Source organism: Leptinotarsa decemlineata, unplaced genomic scaffold (assembly GCF_025532065.1).
Source record: "Leptinotarsa decemlineata unplaced genomic scaffold, Ldec_3_MD MMD2_tig00078346_RagTag_RagTag, whole genome shotgun sequence".
NCBI classification, from domain to species: Eukaryota; Metazoa; Arthropoda; class Insecta; order Coleoptera; family Chrysomelidae; genus Leptinotarsa; species Leptinotarsa decemlineata.
Genome location: NW_027412724.1, coordinates 1,181,967 through 1,202,597, shown reverse-complemented (window position 1 = coordinate 1,202,597; position 20,631 = coordinate 1,181,967). Strand labels below are relative to the sequence as shown.

Below are 20,631 nucleotides of genomic sequence, written 5' to 3'. Positions count from 1 at the left end.
CACATTCCTTGTCTAAGGAATCATACAGTCTACGCAGCGTGAAATGAAAAAAATATAAAAATTAAAATTGACTCATAAACTTCAACTTTTAATCATAAAAAGACTTGAAACACCTTGAAATAAAACGCCAATCAAGGTGTAACCGTTTTATGTTCCTAAGTTTTTCAATCATCTCTACTTGTCCTAATAAAATATCCAAAATAACTTTCTCCATGATAAAACCTCCCATAAGATCAAAACCCAATCAACTGCAGATTTTCCCGAAACAATAAAAGGACTATTTACCCAATATCCAACCAATAAACTCCCTGAAAACTATAAATTAACACCGGAAATCATGACTGCAATTATTACGTTTTCGATATACTAAAACTAGAGATGCCGACGCCGTTATAAAAGTACAATTTAAGGGTGCTACAACCGAGAATACAATCGAATCAAAATATAAAGAAAACTCCTCCCCTTGAAATAGCTCAAGCCCAACCCCCTTTGCCAGTCTAAGGGTGGCTCTCACAACAAATATATCAGTTCAGTTAAATTGCTACCCCTGCGCATAAGGGTGTATTCAAGAGCTGCCGTCGAACACTGTATTCATTGCTCTGCTTCCGGGAAAGATCATTTTCCACGCGTATTCATATTTTCCACTTGCCACGTGCGTGTTCTGACCCGCGAAAATGACAGCAGTTTGAATTGAACAACTTCGTTATGTTTCAAAACACCCTGCATTTCGTGAACACCCACAGGGAAAAGATGCTAAAAGGTTTGAATAATAACCAGAGTCCTTTCTCGATGGAAAGCCTACTCTCTAGCGGAAAAATGTCCCCGGAAAACCTCGACTTGAAAGATAGTAAGGAAGATTCTGAGGAAAGTTACAAGTCGCCGCATTTGATAAAACGAAGTCCTTCTCCTTCTAATGGAAAAATGGAAGACGACGACGACAGATTGTCTCCGATGTCTTCGGGAAGTATTCCAGTGGATCGAAATGATGTTTTCTTGAGGTTTAATAATTGTCTGAGAAGTAGGATGTGTTCGAACTGCGGAAGATTAGACTGTAATTTTTTACATTGTAGACTGAGTGAAAGTATCAAGGATTCCAAACCCGTATTGAAGTTTAGTGTGAGTGCTATTTTGGGGGACGAAAAACTACAGCAAAGAAATAATAATAGTGGTAAGTAGAAGTAATTTATAATTATCAACCAACTTTTTGTCAATGGAACCTTCACATTTGAACTATCAATTCAATCTCCAATCAATAAATAATTAAGAAGTAGGCCATAAAATTGAAAAGAAATCTGCTATATTACACCAAATTATTTATTTCTGCATACTTTTGCAAAAAAGCAAAATTTCTTTTTCTGTGCCTGCACAGTGTCCTGATAAATAATGAAGGTAACAACTCATTTCATCGTAGTTATGGTGGTTCCAGAAATATTACGAGTTTTTATAACATATATATCATTATAAAACATTATATGATTTGAAAGCTGATTTTTCCAAATGCGTTTTTGTAGAGAACTTGATTATAAACTAGAAAAATAGTTACTCATTTTATCGTAGAACGGTTCTCATAGATATATGAAATTGACATTTCGAACTTCAATAACAAATTTGAAAATGACTTTCAATGAGATATATTTAAAAATACTGATAAACCTCAATACCAAAATGAATATTTTCTGTACTGCTCTCTATACAGAATGTTTCATAATTGAGGTGAAAAAATGGTGAAATGTGGCAATGTTATTGCCACATTTCACCATGTGGCAATAACATAAAACCTAAAACCTTATTAAACAAGATATTGTTTAACACGTCCCCAAATGAAATAGATCATAACGTTCGTCCTTCAATCTCTCCAAGTCAGGACAATGATATCAATAATAATAATAATGAAATTCAGATAAATAATTATCTTTTTACTTCCTTACCATATACCAGTGAAATTACACCCAAACTCACACGAATTTTCAAAAATATTGATAATATAAAAATTGCACACAAACCTATATTAACAATTAATTCCCTTTTTTCAAACTTAAAAGATAAAATCCCAAAAAAATTTCAATCTCAAGTGGTTTATAGTATCCCTTGTATAAGTTGCAGTGCTGAATATATTGGTCAGACTGCCAGATTATTAAAAGACAGAATATCTGCACACAAAAGTGACTGTAGACTTCATCCAGAAAGGTGTGCCCTTAGTGAACATGTTTATAATAATGGACATGTAATGGACTTTAACTCAGTAAAAATTTTGACCAAAGAGAGGAATGTTTCTAAAAGATTATTCCTTGAAATGACTTACATTTCGCAATCACAAAATTGTCTGAATAAAAAAACAGACTTACAACATTTAAGTGAAATATATTCCTATTCACTTTTTATAGACAAAAATTGGAATTCCTTCAAAGACAACTCATTTGACATTACTTAAATTCATTTATCAACTTATTAACAAAAATTATATAACAAAACTCTTTCTTCTGGAGGCAACTGTAACTCTTTGATTAATTGCACCAGCGGCAAATGCCAAGTCTACTTCTTCTTCAAAATTTAATAAATTGACAAGTGATGTGTTTCTAACCTAAGATCACCACGTTCAATCTCAAATTTAAAAAACACAATTTTATGAATATTCCTCATTTAACGTATATATTTTGTAGCTTTCACTTACTTCATATGTCTCGTAATTTTACAGTTCTTACGTGTTTTTATCATGATCACAACGTTCATATTTTAATTTTAACTCAACTCAATTGCGACCAATCTCACTAACATTGTAAGTATCCGTCTGTTAACTTAAGTTCTGTATTAATTCAAAATCTATCATCTTAGCTCCCTGATGATGACAATAACCATTGTCGAAATATTGGAAATATAATGTTATAAGAGTATACTTGCGCTTCGCTGCTATCCCAAATAACTCCAAGGAATTGTTATATATATATATATATATATATATATATATATATATATATATATAACAATATATATATATATATATATATATATATATATATATATATATATATATATATATATATATACAGGGTCCTGCAACAGTGGCGCGGTGTTCCATATCTCTATATAGGAAGCAGATAGGAATCTAATTTTCTATAATATTACCTTATTGCTCGAGCTCGACAAAATAAAAATATTGGCGGTCACACAGGGTGTTCGATTTTTTCTGGGCGGATCCCAACTGTGTCTTTTTAAATGGCAACCTATATTTTTTATCGCTTTTTCGGTTTCTTCATAGAAAATAAAATAAACTTTATGTATATCTGCACTTCGAAAATATTGATGGTTTTCGAGATATCTAGCATGACAGGTTTTTTTTTCCAATATTCGTCACTCAGAATATTTGAAATTATAAAGTGGTGCCAAGTCCAGTTGAAATTTTTTTTTGGTCGAATATTCTACATTGGTAACTCTCTCAAACGATATATCTGAAATCGACCTGTGATATACAGGGTATGAAAAACCGCTTGCCAAATATTGTAAATGAAAATTTGCAAAATCTTCCTTATATTAAATGGAACACCCTGTATACTATTGATCCATAAGAAGCGCCAACGAAACCTCTACAAATTTCATTAAGTATTCCCTATGGCTAAGTTCAATAGTTTTTCTTAAATGAGCATTTCTTTCGAAAAATGGTCATTTTTTCAAAGCGAAATCCATTTGACGACTGATAAGAATACAAATACAAAAAATACCCTTTCCTTAAAATATCGCCCATTCCTAAAATTACCTGTTGCTAGATAAACAAGTTGCGAATTACACCACAAAATGGACGTTCTTGAATAGTTACAATAATTTCAAAAATCTCGGAATTTGTGCCATATCCTTTCGGTCTAAAACAACCTTTCAGCGAATGAAATATTTATTGGAAATCAAGTAGTCTGGCAAATGACAGAACAAAATATTTGGCTGCAAATGAATATTGAAATTTTTAGTCAATCGTGAAGTTGAACTGTCGGTATAATTTCATCAGAATGTTGTTATCAAAAAGTGATTTGATTGATATGATTTTCATATTAGGTGAATCAGACAGGAATTGTTTATTGGCAAGTAGAATTTATTCTCAACGGTATCCAGATAGAAGGCATCCAGATGAAAGATCTTTCCGAAAGGTCTTGGGACGATTCGTTGAAACTGGATCTATTATTTATTCCAAACATGAGCGCATCAAGCCAGCTACTAATGAAGATAATGAATTGCAAGTTCTTCTTGCTGTTGAAGAAGATCCTAGTAGGAGTCAACGACAAATTGGGGAAATAGTGGATATAAGTGAGAGATCAGTGCAACGAGTATTGAAGAAACATCGCTTGCATCCATACCACGTTCAGTTACATCAAGAACTACTGTATGCTGATTTCGAGAAAAGAGTGAGATTTTGCAATTGGGCCATGAACAAAATTCGTCGAAACGAATATTTTTTCAATAATATTTTATGGTCGGATGAATCGACATTCCATAAAAATGGATTTGTAAATCGACATAATTAACATTATTATGCGACAGAAAATCCTCACTTATTGAGACAGGTGGATTATCAACATAGATGGTCGATAAATGTCTGGGGAGGCATCATTGGAGAATATGTAATTGGTCCATACTTTTTTGAGGGACATATGTATGGTGCAATTTATCTCAATTTCTTACGAAATGATTTACCAGGTTTGTTAGATGATATTCCTCTTGACCTCCGCAATAGAATGTGGTTACAACATGATGGTGCACCTGCTCACTATTCGGCAGAAGTGAGAGATCATCTAAATAAAGTATTTCCCAATAAATGGATAGGACGGAATGGGCCTGTACGGTGGCCCGCTAGATCACCAGATTTGACGAAACTAGATTTTTTCTTATGGGGATACATAAAAAATATGGTTTACGTTGAGCCACCAACTTCTCCCGAAAATATGCGACTTAGAATAACGAATGCTTTTCGCAGCATTACACCAGCTGTCTTGCGCAGGGTAGAACAGTCTTTCAAACATAGACTTCAGCTCTGCATTCAAGAAAATGGAAGACATGTTGAACATATTTTATAAAAGTTTCATTATCAACCTTAATTAAACTCTCCCTTTTGTAGTTTTGTAATTTGCCAGTTGACAAATTTGAATATCTAGAACTCAAGCTCTGAATGAATATAATAACATGAAAAAAATAGTTATTTATAATGTTTCTTTTAACTTGTTTGGTTTGATATTGCACGATTTATGAGTGAAATTCTGCATCCAATCAAAAAATAATTTTCCATTTAGCAAAAAGTGATAGGTACATACATTTATTTCGTTAAAAAATATTTGTTTGGACACCTTCTAATGTACAAAATTGAAACAAGATATCTTTCGTATATTTTTATCAGTCGTCAAATGGATTTCGCTTTGAAAAAATGACCATTTTTCGAAAGAAATGCTCATTTAAGAAAAACTATTGAACTTAGACATAGGGAATACTTAATGAAATTTGTAGAGGTTTCGTTGGCGCTTCTTATGGATCAATAATATACAGGGTGTTCCATTTAATCTAAGGAAGATTTTGCAAATTTTCATTTACAATATTTGGCAAGCGGTTTTTCATACCCTGTATATCACAGGTCGATTTCAGATATATCGTTTGAGAGAGTTACCAATGTAGAATATTCGACCAAAAAAAATTTCAACTGGACTTGGCACCACTTTATAATTTCAAATATTCTGAGTGACGAATATTGGAAAAAAAAACCTGTCATGCTAGATATCTCGAAAACCGTCAATATTTTCGAAGTGCAGATATACATAAAGTTTATTTTATTTTCTATGAAGAAACCGAAAAAGCGATAAAAAATATAGGTTGCCATTTAAAAAGACACAGTTGGGATCCGCCCAGAAAAAATCGAACACCCTGTGTGACCGCCAATATTTTTATTTTGTCGAGCTCGAGCAATAAGGTAATATTATAGAAAATTAGATTCCTATCTGCTTCCTATATAGAGATATGGAACACCGCGCCACTGTTGCAGGACCCTGTATATATATACGTTGGGTTATTAGTATTAAGACTACCTGCAGGTATCAGATAGTTACGGTTTAGGTTACACTAATAAACGAGTATATTGTCTCTCATGCGAATTTCATTCAGAAATGTAACCAAATTTGTTTCCAGAAGCACCTTTAGGCCGCGTTCTAAAATGTAACTATATTCTACACAACGCATTATTTTCTGGACACTCAATTAAAATTGCTCAACAATCACTGGCACTTACAAGTTAGACACATCTTGAACATCTTGAAATGTTCGTGGGTATATTTTGTTTGGCCTAGTCGGAGTCCAGAGAGGATCACTTTGTGTCTTCTGCTTAGAAGGAAAGTTTTCCATGGCTCTACGAAAGTTTTCATTTCCATAAGCTTAGTTTTCTTCTGTTGCCAGTCGTTTCGCCATTATTCTCTTAGTTGGGAATTGATGTAACTTTTAGATCACTTTTTCCGTATTTTCGGGTTATGGTGTTCTGTCCAATCGTTCACCATCTCTCTTGCTGCTTTGCCTACGTTCTAGTTGCCAAGAATGCCTACGTGAGAAGGTATCCTTACAAAAGTGATTTTAAATCAAGTAGGGAGTGAGGAAAATTTGTTTTTTTGGAAAAAATCTTGTTTTCTACTTTTTCATCGTTAAACAATGATTTGGGAAACTTCCAAAGAATAAAAGCAAGAAAACAACTTTTATATCTAAGATAATTGGATTACTATTATATATTCGTATTGATCCTTCACTAGACTAGGCCAGTCTGTGATCTTAAGAGATTTGTCAATTTTTTGTAAAGATATATACCTATTTGAGAGCATGGAGGATGGTATATGATTTCTCATTATAAGGTTTTTTTCTTACACTCTTGTAGTAGCTTAACTGAAGTGAATTTTACATAGGTGAATTAGAAAAGTTCATAATATAGTATGAATGAATGATTAATATTATATTAATTTATATAATAATAGCATCCAATTCAAAATTTGTTTTTTGAGACCTTGACATGGATATGTAGATCATTTATTGAATACTCGTGGTTCGTGATTTTTTATTATTATTCATTTCCTACTTCAGTTTTCAATAATTCTGACAATTTTTTTACAAATGAATTTATAATTCTGAATACAGAAATAAATATAATGGCTTTCCTTTTCACTCGTGGATGATCAATAGGCGACTTCTTATTCTGAATGGAAAATGAATTATAAGAAGCGTACTTCAATAAACTACGCAAAAAATTAAATAAATTTTTGTTGAAATCAACACAGAATGAATGAATAATATTTGATAATAACTTGTTAGTTTTCTCATTTTCACAAATATATCTCTTGATTTGAGAGAAAAAAATATGAAAATTAAAACAAGAGAACACTACTACTACATTATACTACGCAAAATGTCTTCTATTGTGCTTTAAAGAATAATGAGTTTCAAACCTCTACTGTAACAAGCCTTTAAAGATCACCGATATCATCAGATTGCATTTTATAAACAAACAAATAATAAATCTGATAGAGTTAAATCCGTTATTTCAGAGACTACTCAATTGTTTCTCTTCATTCTGTCAATCCATTTATCCAAGAATCTCTCGTTCAACCATTGTCGAAGGGAAAAATAAGAAGGTGGAGCATAATGAGAAAAAAATGTAAAAAGTCCTTCTATGCTTATGAGTTATAACATAATGGGTAGTCCCTTTAGACATGTTGAAAACTTTTCAAAAATATCAACAGCAACATTGCCATTTTGTAGCAATTTTGGAAAATATATACATTGCCATAAAAAACCATGGCTAAAGTAAATATTCGACTTTTTTTATACATCTCCTGAAGATCCTTCATTTCATAGGGCTGAAATTTATATATTTTCAATGCTTTTAATAAACTTTTGTGAGACAAACTGTTAGTTTGTCTATTTTGCTACCTTTGGTAAAGTCTTCATCATATAGTAATCACTTCGCTTCCTTTATCTACCTTTGTAAAATTGAGTTACTGATTTATTCTTGAATTCTTAAAATTTGGTTGACAATACTTTTAAAAAACTACTTTAGGAATTCTTCAGAAAAGTAAAAAAAACGAATCTGAAAAACAATACTTTTCATTTATTGAAAGTTAATGAACTACCACCGAAATTTTACGACTACATTATTTCTTGATGTGATTTTTTTGGTAGTTATTTTTGTCTTCTGTAAGTATTTCTATAGAAGGACACTTAATTTAAAAAATATATATTTCAGTCATAAATTACTCATCGCTTATTTCTAGTTTATCCTCACCAAAACATAGATAATGATAGATATGAATCATAAACTGTCTCTAAACTATAATAATTCATAATCATTTATAGATTTGAAACACAATATCTCCTCGGCTGATTTTATTCTGATAATTTAATCCTCAAATAATTCAGTTTAGTTTCAAATCGGACTCTCCGACAATTTTGACAAAGATAGCAATCGAACTGCTAACTCAAATCTGCGAATCTATCCTCTCGCAAACATTCACACGAACGTTAAATAGATCCCGAAAAGCTATAAAAAATTCGCTTTTAATATGCACGCCCATCATTCCAGTCAGCCGAAGGGGGATCATAAAAATCGCACAAGACCTTAAAAAAACAACTGGTGATCATGTTCTGCATTATTGAACCATATTGTTAAATTTATGGCAATGAAAAGAACAGTCATAGCAACGTTATGAAATACAATGTATCTACGAACCTAATAAACGGGGCCTTTGTTGGTAGGTTTCTTAAATCCTCAGTGTAAATATACTGGAGGATTATCACGAAAAAACCCATTGTGGAGGCACAATACAATGGTTTGTTGAACATTGTTAATAGATAGTTACATAATGGGATGTTTTCATAAGGTGTTATGAAGTAAGGGAGGTTTAAGGGTGTTTTTTTAGTTGCGGTTTTGATTTTGAATCTTCTGAAAAAATACAAGTATGCATTGGAAGCTATTGAAATGTATAAATGAAAATGCATTTCTCTCATGTAGAAAATGTATGAAATGATAGTTATTGGCGATTTTTATTTGTTTTTTTTTGTTTTTGATTATTTTCATGAAACTGCTTTCCAAATTATCAATGGAATTATACGAAATTTTGTTCATCAAATTTGACAACCACATTTTTAAAATTCGACCATTTGATAAAATTTAGGATTGTGGGAGCCAGTGAGGTTTTTGCAGCGTATTATCAAGTGTTCCTCAAGAGTAACACCTGAAAATTTTGTAGAAGTTCTTTTTTAGGTTTGGCAAAGTGGTTTGTTGTCTTGTATGAAAAACAATGTAACTAACTTCACAGACGTTTAGGAAAAGTGAAATACTTGGGATACTGTGGTGGAGGATGACCATCACCTTTATCGCCATATAATAATGTAGCATCGTCGACAGTGAAATATGAAAAATTCCAGGTAACCATGATGACGAACAAGTGTAACAGGATATACCCCTGAAGGATACATATATTGTTCTGCTGTGAATTTGACATAGGTTTACATTCTCAGCTCTAGTGAGAATCCTTGTTCGGTTACGATGTTCTTGATCACTTTCAATTATTTTTTTTCTTTTCTCTCATCTCAATTTTTAAAAATGCTATTGGAATGTCAAATCGAATGATCATTTAAAATTTTAGGGTTGTTACCCACCCTCGCTGGGGGTTGAAGGCACAGGTAGAAAAATACATCTAAAATGTGTCCCCCTCAAAAGCAAAATTGACATGTCCGAGCATTTTTGCGTTAAGTTACAAAAAAAGGAGAAAAGCAAGGTGCATACTTTTCGTTGGACCACTCGATATAATAACATTCTATATATATATATATATATATATATATATATATATATATATATATATATATATATATATATATATATATATATATATATATATATATATATATATATATATATATATATATATATATATATATATATATATATATATATATCCATCTGGAAATGGAAGAAAACGATCTGTTAGCATTTCTAAATACTAAAATTATCAAAGATGCAAACGGAATTTGAAAAGTATTTTTTTCTCGAAACAGATAATTAAAGTTCGATAGATATACAATCTAACAAAGTGTACAACTGTGGAACTATCCTAAATGCTATGTTGGTCACACCGGATGTGAACAATATGTTCACATAACAGTGTTGCAATAGATATTTCTTGTAAATTTCACTCTGGAAGACGTTACATTGATTTTACCAATAAAGTTCTGGAAATGGCACTGGGTTAGTGTGATTTTTGAGCAGATTTTTGGCGCAGTATCCTTAACTGTGTTAGAAATCACACTATGAAAGGTAAGACCTCGTTAATCTTCAACTTGAACAAGTTTCTGTTTTTGAGGGTTGCCGTTCATAGAAGGATGACATAGAAAGTACATAACGTAAAATAAACGAATGAGTACCAACGAAAACTTCGACCTCAACATCAATATTGAACACGAATGATAACTACTACAAACTTTTTTTTAACTTACATTCCCAAACTCCCTTTCTCATTTATTCAGATATCCCTTCACGCAACCACTTTCATCCCTCATTTCGTAAAATGAAAGAAAACTACCTCATTTCCTCATACAAATGTTCCGTTTTCCTCACGTAACTATAATATAAACACAGAAATATGGGAATATCTTCGGATTAGCGTTACTTGAGGCGTCCCGGTTACCGTGGTAACGTGTTCACAGAGGGCGCACACTTGACGAAGGTGTTGAAGTGTGTGACGTCATTTGCTCCTCCGGTGACGGCGACGGTTCGACTTCACACTTTCTGGGGATTTGTCGACGACAACTTGTTATTTAGGTCGTTTCGAGGAGGACTAGGAAGTAAACATGGTGTTCGTACTTTCATTCTGGAGAGCTGTTGTTTCAGGTTGAAGCATCAGCGACAGATGGAACTGCAAGCGTTGGGAGAGAGTCTTAGAACTTCTCTCATATTATTATTATCATTAACATATTGTGTCAATGAATCATGAATACGGATTTGGAAGATTAATTACAAATTGATATTACAATAAACCATATGCCAATTACAAAGGAATAGGTTTTTGGATACAATTGTTATATTTGTGAAGTGTGAAATATGATGTTATTTGTTACAAATATCTATCTATATTCATTCATCCTAGCATAAAGTTATGGTGTACTCAAATTATGGATGAAAATTCAAATAAAAATCTATTTGAGATTAAAATGAGGTAGCTAATCAGACAATACCAAATGCCTCAATGTAATTCAGAATTTTTGCAGATTACGGGAAAACCAGTGATTCTAAAGTTAGGAAAGATAAAATTGGTAGATGCATTTTAGTCACTTTCAGTACTGGAAATATCATGCTTTTTAATTACTTTGAGTCAATGATCTTTGATTTGTCTTCCAGTTGCTTCTTTTTATTCCGTCTTGATAGATTGAATTTTGGGAACAGAGCATACGAGGAATTACTAGCAAAAGTTATGTTGAAATTGTTAAGTTATTATTGATGTTTTTTGGTATGAATAATTCTTGATATTCTACCGATTTTGGGTTGAGACTAAAACACCTATAAACAAAGGTAACCGAAAAGTAAACCACCTAGAAACATAACATTTGTGACAGACATAAATAGTAAATGATGATAGATCACTAAGTGAGAAATGGCAAGCAAGGTGAAATTCCAAAGATACAGCGTGAACTCTTGAGCTTCAATGGCACAACTCCCATAGATGGCAATGCATTCGTGGTTCAGTCTGGCACTACTGATGATACCTTCTTCTTTCTGCATCTCGTTTTAGGAAAACAAAGGAAAGGAATGTCGATTTCTATAGGTAGTTATTGGAATTTTAACTGACTTATTTTCTGATATGCTGATACCCCAATGTGGGGTGTAGTAGATTTTGGTATTTGGAATATCAACTAGTACCAAGTAATCTGATATTTTATTACCTCAGATGCTTGATGCTCAAGATGTCTATCAACCGATCTATGTACACTCCAGATCGAAGATCGATCACAATGGGCAATCAATTTATTATATTACACAATTTAAATGATAAAAAGCTTTGCGCGAGATTCACCTGTGCAGATGAATAAGAATACATACAACATGTAACTTGATCTTGACAGAAGTATTTTACAGAACAAAAAATTCTATGAAATAGATTAATCCAGCTATAAGTATTTATATAATATAAATTGTGTAATGCAATAAATTGAAGATTTTGATTTAACTTAAAGTTTATTTTCTTCTTTTCAGAGCTGGTAAATGAAAGCTTGTACCCAAAATTGTCTTTACCATTTATTTATTAGATGATGAAGTTTATCTATCTGCCAGTTCCTAATGGAACAGTAGTTCAAAACAACGGTGCAGGTTAAATATTGGCACCTTCGCCAATTCCTGGTTTGAAATCAAATTTAATCTTTCATTACATAAATTGTTCATAGTAACAATCCAGTGATTTCATACAATAGTTACTCGTATACCCGTTTAAAAACATTAAGAATAAATCCATGTATATTGCAATTCTTCTCTATTTGACAAAATAGATAGTTTCCCACATTTAATATTCAATTATGGAGAAATAGAAATCCAAAAAGCCCTTTTTCCAAATGAGAATGAATCTGGAAGTTAAAAATTCCTTGAAATAACAAATTGAATGGAACTGGCCGATACTCGATGAAATTTAAATTGAAAGGGTATATTTTTAGGTTTTGGGAAAGAACATTTTTGGCCTTCTACTTCTCCATATTGATATAAAAAATGTGGGAATCTTCCAAAGAAAGAAAGGAAACAATTTCACAAAACTGATTCTATACAAAAATGTGTAGATCATGCAAATAAGTAAATAAGTAACATTGAATTTCAAGAAAGAAAAATACTTTCGAAACAAATACTATTAAACATATTTTAAACACATATTTAAACATATAAATGCTAAATCATATGAAATTTCATATTGATACAGGTTACTGTTTCCTAGTGAAAATCACATAAAACTTCCAACATTATTTTAGTACTATAGATGAATGATTTGAAAAGTCAATTTCTTTTTCAATCTCAATATGAATGAAGTTAATCAGAACATGCTTTATATACTTTTCAATATTTGTTTCTATTAGTATTTTGTGAAATTTCGCATCACTATACCATTCTATAGAACTAACCCTTTTACGTAATGACTCATTTCTTTCGAAAACTTTAAAAGCCTCTTTGTTAAAATTTTCGATACATTTACGAATTCCAAAATATATTATATAACCTTTGCCTTACATTGTCTCTATTTGAAGAATTTTATAACATCTGATAATATGGTTTTATACAGGGTCACTGATATGTATGGAAACGGTCGATTATCTCTTAAAGTAAGATAGCTAGCGAAAAATGTTGGGATACAAAAGTTTTAAGGTTTTTCAAAATCTATCACACTAAATGAAAATTGAGTATACAGGATCAGTCAAAAGTCTTGAAGAAATGAAGTTGGTTTTTCTTCAACAAAACTCCCTATATATTATTCCATATTTCAATTTTGCTCGAAATTCTGAACAAAATTGATATAGCACATCATTTTCTGAATTCAACCGATTTCGAGATATCGAATCTTGAAATTAACTTTTTACTACTCTTAAATTTTCCTCAACATCTAACATGACATTCAAAAAATGTTCTTCATTTGTAACGCTTACTGGTCTTTGGTCGAGTTTTGACACCTCTAGTTTCATAAAAACGTTGCAATGTTTTTGAAATGGGTTCCTGATTGGAATGCAATTCACTAAAATTATCCCACACTTGGTCACAACTTCTTCTTCTATCACCATATCCTATGATCATGAAATTTCAATAAGCTCAGTATCAGTTAAACGTGCCATTTTTGCGCGAAAATTGTTTACACTAAAAAATGTATTTTTGATATGTATTGTCAAAATCATCATTGTTAGACAAAAAAACGACGCAGCGTTGTTGTGGAGCTGGAAACTTTCAAAAGGAAACTCGATGGATTGTGAACTTAATGGACTAAAACATTATTGGATAATTTATTATAAAGTTATTTTCAAAATTCGATGTCTAGAAAACGGTTGAATCAATTTTGTTCAAATTTTCGAGCAGAATTGAAATATAGAATAATATATAGGGTGTTCTGTTAAAGAAAAAGCAACTTTATTTCTTTAAGACTTTTTGACTGATTTAGTGTGATAGATTTTGAAAAACCCTAAAACTTTTGTATCACAACATGTTTCGCTTACTTTAGGAAATAATCGACCGTTTCCATACATATCAGCGACCCTGTATAAGATTTGGAGTAACAAGTTGAAAAAATTATACTTCTGTAATAATTTCAAATACCTATTGCTTTTTTCATTCTTGAAAGATATAGGCATGATGTCGCTGGTGTAAGTTATACGAAGAAACGTTGCAGTCTGCAGTTTATTCAGGATAATCCTCCAAAAAGAATCAATCTACAAAAATATCTGCATCATGCAGACACGTTCCACCAATTTTCCTTCCGATGGTCATTCTTACAACCCTTATGAAAGTCATATTCGGAAAATTAAGACCAAGAGAAAGCCAAAGACCGCCCAATAAACAAAGTTATATTATCCGCTCTGCAAAAACCCCCGTCCGAGCTACAAGGGGTTGATTTGAGCGCGCGTCAGCTGTGCAGGCACTTAGCCCGAGCTTACACTGTAACCGTCCTTAAACGAGGACACCCTAAGGTCCGGAATCGGGCCACTCCAAACTAAATCTTTTCCTCCGGCGGCGGCCTGTCGAAAAAACCTGCCGCCGCATTTCGCACGTATTAATTCAAACGCGCCATTCCGAATGCTAAATTCGGGAATAAATTGACTTGCATCCGTACGGATTTTATTTCATTCCATTCAGATGCCGAGTGAGGTATCATATAAATCAGGAAATGTGTTAGGAAAATTTTCTCCTTCGAATAACGAGCTCCAGATTGTTTTTAAAAAGGCTGTTGGATGGCTTGAATAATGGTGAGGAAAACAAAGCGGGGATTGATTAACATGTCGGAATTTCGGTATTGGTGGTTAGGCTGAGTTTGACCATATATTTTTCATCCTTCACATTCATGAATTTCAGGCTTGAGATGAGACTATACTATGTTTCCTAATAGTAGAAAGTAATAAATGCTCATTATAAATGAAAAAGGCACAGACTGCTCAAACGAAATTCTGTGATATCGTAATGATTTGCCACAGCTGGCAACTTATTTTTACATGGCAAACAAAATATTTCATGAGCGTTCTGGTGTTATTTCCTACTTGCAGATTTCTACCTTAGAAGGAATAGATTACAAAGTGCGAAAAAATATAATCAGTGTCTCCAAAAGAAATGCGTTCGATTGTGTGGCAGTGAAGTGCTCCCTAAATAATATAAAACTCATTGTTGCTAGTATTTATATATCTCCAAAATCTGAAAGCCTTGATGAGCATTATGATAAACTTATGGAACTGCTTGGAAAAATTGATGGTGAGAAGAAATTGGTATTTATAGCAGGGGACTTTAATATAGTATTGAAAGACTCTGAAAAAAAGAATCAGAAGAATGAACATTCTACTTAACTCCTATTCATTCATTGTCCCCATTAATGAGTATACTCGAACTACAACGTTAAAAAAATGTATTAATAATATTTTCACAAATCTAAAAGATGATTATATCACAAATATTTTACAAACTTCAATATCTGATCATACTGCACAAAAAATTAGTTTCCTGGTGAATATATTTCCAGGTGAAAACCAAAAATTGAAAGTTTAAAAGAACCAAACTGGTTGGATATTTATAACATTTACAGAAATGAAGTAAAAAAGCAATGGAACCATTTTATGAACACATTTTTGAGAATATTTCATGAAAGTTTCCCTGTGAGATTAACTCAAGAAAAAAAAAAGAAAACTTTCTTTGGAGCTAGATAATTTGCTTAGCTGTTGATGTAATTTCATTTGCTATTCAGATGTTTTCTACTATAGTTAAATTTCAATATTAGTTACCTGAATTAATGGAGTATGTGTACCTGTATCAATTAACTATTGGGTACCTGAATCAATTACTTGGAAGTACCTAAAAGGAGTGGAGAATTGATACAGTTCAATTTGAAGTTTGTATTGTCTTACTATTGTGTGAGTCTTGGTATTGTGATAAGAGTTCAAAAGTATTCTATAGAATTATTGTATCGAAATAATGGAAGGATCCAGAGTATATGTTGGTGGTATTCCCCGTAATACGGAAAAATTGGACGTGAAAAGGTTTTTTAGAAAATATGGCATAATAAACCAAATTGTTCTAAAGACCAAGGTGTGTAAATTATAACAACGCTGCGTTAATTTGAACTGTTTGATGTCGCACTCTGATTATCAACTGACAATGTGTTCTGCTTATCGCAGGTCGACAGAAAGGTATTTCCAATACCAATTGGAACAGCAAAAAATAAGCCGACATAGGCGTCGGCATATTATTTTTCAGTGGTAGTTTTTCAGTTACTTATTCTCACAATCATAGCAATTGATCACCCCATGAAAAAGTTATCTCAACAGAATTTTTCCACCATGGGTAATTATGAAAAACTTCGAAATTTAAGGTAGTTGATTTCCGAGTCGAAAACTCTAAAATACAATGAAAACACAAATAATCACACCGAAGTCTCGTCAAACATATATTTACAAAATAATAGAGGCCAACAAAATTGCTAGAAAGATCAAAATTTTTCTTCGCTATATTCGAATGAGGTGGAATCATCATCGGGTTGAATAACGATCGGATTTATGGAACTTTGCACATAATATTTGTTCTCTTCTTTCATAACTTGGCCACACAGTTCTTCCACATATCACTATCACCTACTTCATTCACCACTCGCCTTGTTGTGGAATTGGCCGCGGTGGTAGTGCGCTCGACTCACGATCGGAAGACCGTGGGTTCGATTCCTGCCTCGACCAGATATTTTTCTCGAGAGAATTTATCTGGTTGAAGCTGGGATGATTCTACAACCGTATTAGGAATCACACGTTAAAAGGTAAGACCTCGTTAGTCCTTAGCTCGCACAAATTTCTCAACTTCTGAGAGTTGTCGTTCGTATGGGGGCGACAGCTGATTAACGGAAAAACAGATTTTAAACAGATTCAAAGTCGGTGACTGATTACATTTCCGCAAGCTTTCTTTCATTGTGGCCCAAACCATTTCAATTGGATTGAATAATAACACACGATAGTATGGAGGCAAACATAAGAGAATATGACCACGTGTTTCACACATCGAATCAATAATATACTCTTTTTTGAAATTACGTTGTTTTATGGTCGCCAGTTATACCTTTTCGGGTATTTCCATGTCATGATTTCGCATGAAATCAACAATATCTGCTTTTTTTGTGTTATTGTTTGGTATTGTAGTCACTGACCAAGAATGATACGAAGCGTTGTCTATAACAATAACCTAGTTTGGAGGAATATTTGGGAGAAGCTGCTCACTAAACCAGGTTTCAAATAAAGCCGCAGTCATATCTTCGTGGTAATCAGCAGACGAATCTTTTATATTTTTGGCCGACAGAAGCAAAGCGTTAGGTACGAAACCACTTTCATTCCCGGCATGCAAAATTATAACACGTTTTCCCCTTGAAGAAGGTGTGTTCAAAGCACAATACTTGGTTTCGTCTACCCAGCCATATTTGACAACATCATGGGTGTCAAACCAAGTTTCGTTGAGGTAGAATATATGTCTGCTGGATTCTCGGTAGCTTTTCATTCGCCCCAAATATTCTTGTCGGAGTTGTACAATGCGTGTCGATACCATTATGAGCATCCGTTTGTTCAATTTTTTATATTTGAAACCACAAAACAATAAGACACCTCGTGGAGTTTCTAAAGATTTGTAATTGTAATCGGGATAGTCGAGTAATTTAAACCAAATCATTTCCAAGGTTGGTACTTCATTTTTTTGGTATATACCATAAATTGTTCGCCGAATCACATCTTTTGTAGCACCATCAACGTTTGCGAATTTTCTATTCCTTTGTTTTCGTTTCACTGCATGGTCAGTGACATCCCCTATTTTAATGACTCGAAGAACTGTCGAACGAGATAGTTTCGTTAACTCGCATATTCTATTCACAATAGCATTTTTTGAAGTGTGACAGTTTTCCTTCTCCAAGCATTCATGAATATTTAAAATTACTCGCTGAATTTGAACATGTAAGTCCTTATTTTCAGATTCCGGATCCCTGTCGATTGACACAGATTCCTCACACGTAATGTTATAATTTGTTTCAAAAGGTCTCCAGAAAGCCATATCTATTGTTGACAAATTAATTTGTATATTTAGGTATATAAACAGCTAACCCTTGTCTTTAGATTCCGTATCAATTTGCTTCTCCTGAAGATGCTAACCTTGTTAGCGAAACTCGCGTCGAGTGCAAAAATATCAGTTTGGTATTAGGGTAATTGATCTCTAGAAGAAGTATTCAAAAATCGGTTTGCAAAAACACTCACCACCTCACCTAACCCCACGAACACACGGCACTGATAAAGAAATATTGTGAAACGACAAAAAAATTAGTATTCAGCCAGTCCAGCTAACCGAGCCTTTACTCCTCAACTACATTTGATAGCACGTTTACTAATTATCTGGGCGACTAGGAGCCACAGGCAAGAAATGTTTATGACTGTACTGATCTTTTTATTGCCGTTCCAATTGGGAATGGATAGACTATACAAAAAAGGACACTGTTTTTATATGTGAAGGTTAATGAATAAACCAATATATGACAGTTTGCCTTCGTGGATTTTGACGACAGCATAGATGCCGACAACGCAATTCATGAATTGAATGGCGAAAAACTTCTAGGAGTTCGAGTGCGACTACGTCTAATAGAAAATAGAAGATCCCGTTCGGTCAATAGTCGTAGCAGAAGCCGCACCATTTCCGGTAGTAGAAGTGGCTCTGGGAGTAGCTCTAGATCCGAGGACGGTTGAGGTGATGATTTTGCATCAGCGATTCTTCGTGCAATGGTCGTAGCAGAAGCCGCAGCATTTCAGGTAGTAGCAGTCGTCCTAGAAGTAGCTCTAGATCCGAGGACGGATGAGGTGATGATTGCATTAGCGATTCTTTGACCGTCGTGATTGGAGAAATAGAAGATTCACCAGATCAAAGCCACTGGTGGTGTTCGAACGAGTTTGCTGAAGAAATTGAGGAAATCTATGATCGATTGCTAGAAGCAGGAGATCGGGATTTCGGATTGGGATTTCTAGACTGAAATTTTGTATTCCCTGAAAGTGGCTGTCACACAGTTTTGTATTTCATTTTGAATAAAAAAATTATAAACATGACTATTGCAAATATTTACTATCACTTTTTCAAGATTATGTGGAAAATTCCAAAAAGAAATGGAATCATCAAATTAAGTATCAATATGTATTCGTTATCATATATGACTTATCCTTCTAGGGTAATCTTATAACTAGAAGCTTATGTAATGGCTTATACTGTAATTTCAAACTGAACTACGTGTCGGCGTATCCAGTGAGTAACCGGTGCAAACCATTTCATTCAATTATAGTTGATATTTTGATATAACTTTGAGTAGTATGTTCAATTGGCATGAATATATTTCCCAAGTTTCCTAATGCGCATGCTAGTAATAGTAAAAATGCGTCGTTTTGAACTTCTTTTCGTTCCTGAAAATCTATGAAAAATATTAACGCGTAATGTCTCCAAAAATATAATAATAATAAATGGGCTTTATTCATTGACATATATTGTTTATAAAGAAGAAGTAGATACAAAAATCAATGAAAGGCCGAAGTTCTGCTGAGGCTCTTTTACAACTTTACAACCTAGGGGATAGCATGTATTATATAGAAATATAAAAATAATTACCTAGTATACATTGATAAGTGAGTAGTTAATACATCTTTGTAAAACTAAGAAAAAAACAAAGGCTATAAATTTCAAAGTATATATTAAAAATCTATTTGGCTTAAATATATAGCAAAACATGCACAAAAGTGAGACAAGGGGAAATCATACGAGCGAGGCATAATATGAATATATTTATATTATCTATCTAGATATGATTTCAACTTTTTCTTGAAATTATATATGGAGTAGTGTCTAAATTCACTGGCCAGAGCGTTATATTGTTTGATAGAGTTGTAAATAAAACTACGAGATAAGCAGGTTGTCGAGTGTTTTGGAATAATGATAAGTGTGACTGAAATAGTGATAGTTTTCATCGGAGCGGCTTGAATATCCTCTAATATGGGAGAAGGGGACCTGATAATATCTTGAGTAGCAGTAGGTGGAATGCTGTTTGATTTAATTAGTTCTTTTGTTTGCTTATCCTCCAATTCCAAAAGATCAGCAACAGAAAATTGGGAACCACCTTATTTCCTTCAATGTAACAGGGATTTGAGTTTCCCTTATTTATATAAAGAAGTCTTCTCAAACATTTTCAAATCTTCTTGCTGATTTCGAGTGGAATCATGTACTTATGCTAGATCAAGTTTCTGAATTTCTGGAGAATTTTCTTCTTTATCAAATAGGAAGCGAATTTGATTTTGACAGGAGAGTTTTTTCCTTTCCAAGGCAGTAAAAGTTATTTATATGACTTTCACTGACATTGACTT

General features: G+C 33.0%; 1 protein-coding gene across 1 annotated transcript in view; it reads left to right on the top strand.

The window, feature by feature from the left end:
* The first annotated feature begins 591 nt into the window (after nt 1–591).
* The window catches only part of Dbx (homeobox protein Dbx), a 60,784-nt gene continuing 40,744 nt past the window's right edge, over nt 592–20,631 (top strand). The window contains exon 1 of the mRNA XM_074185728.1: nt 592–1,168. Coding sequence (XP_074041829.1) covers nt 706–1,168 — 463 coding nt within the window. The 5' untranslated portion in view covers nt 592–705. The remainder of the gene's footprint in view (nt 1,169–20,631) is intronic.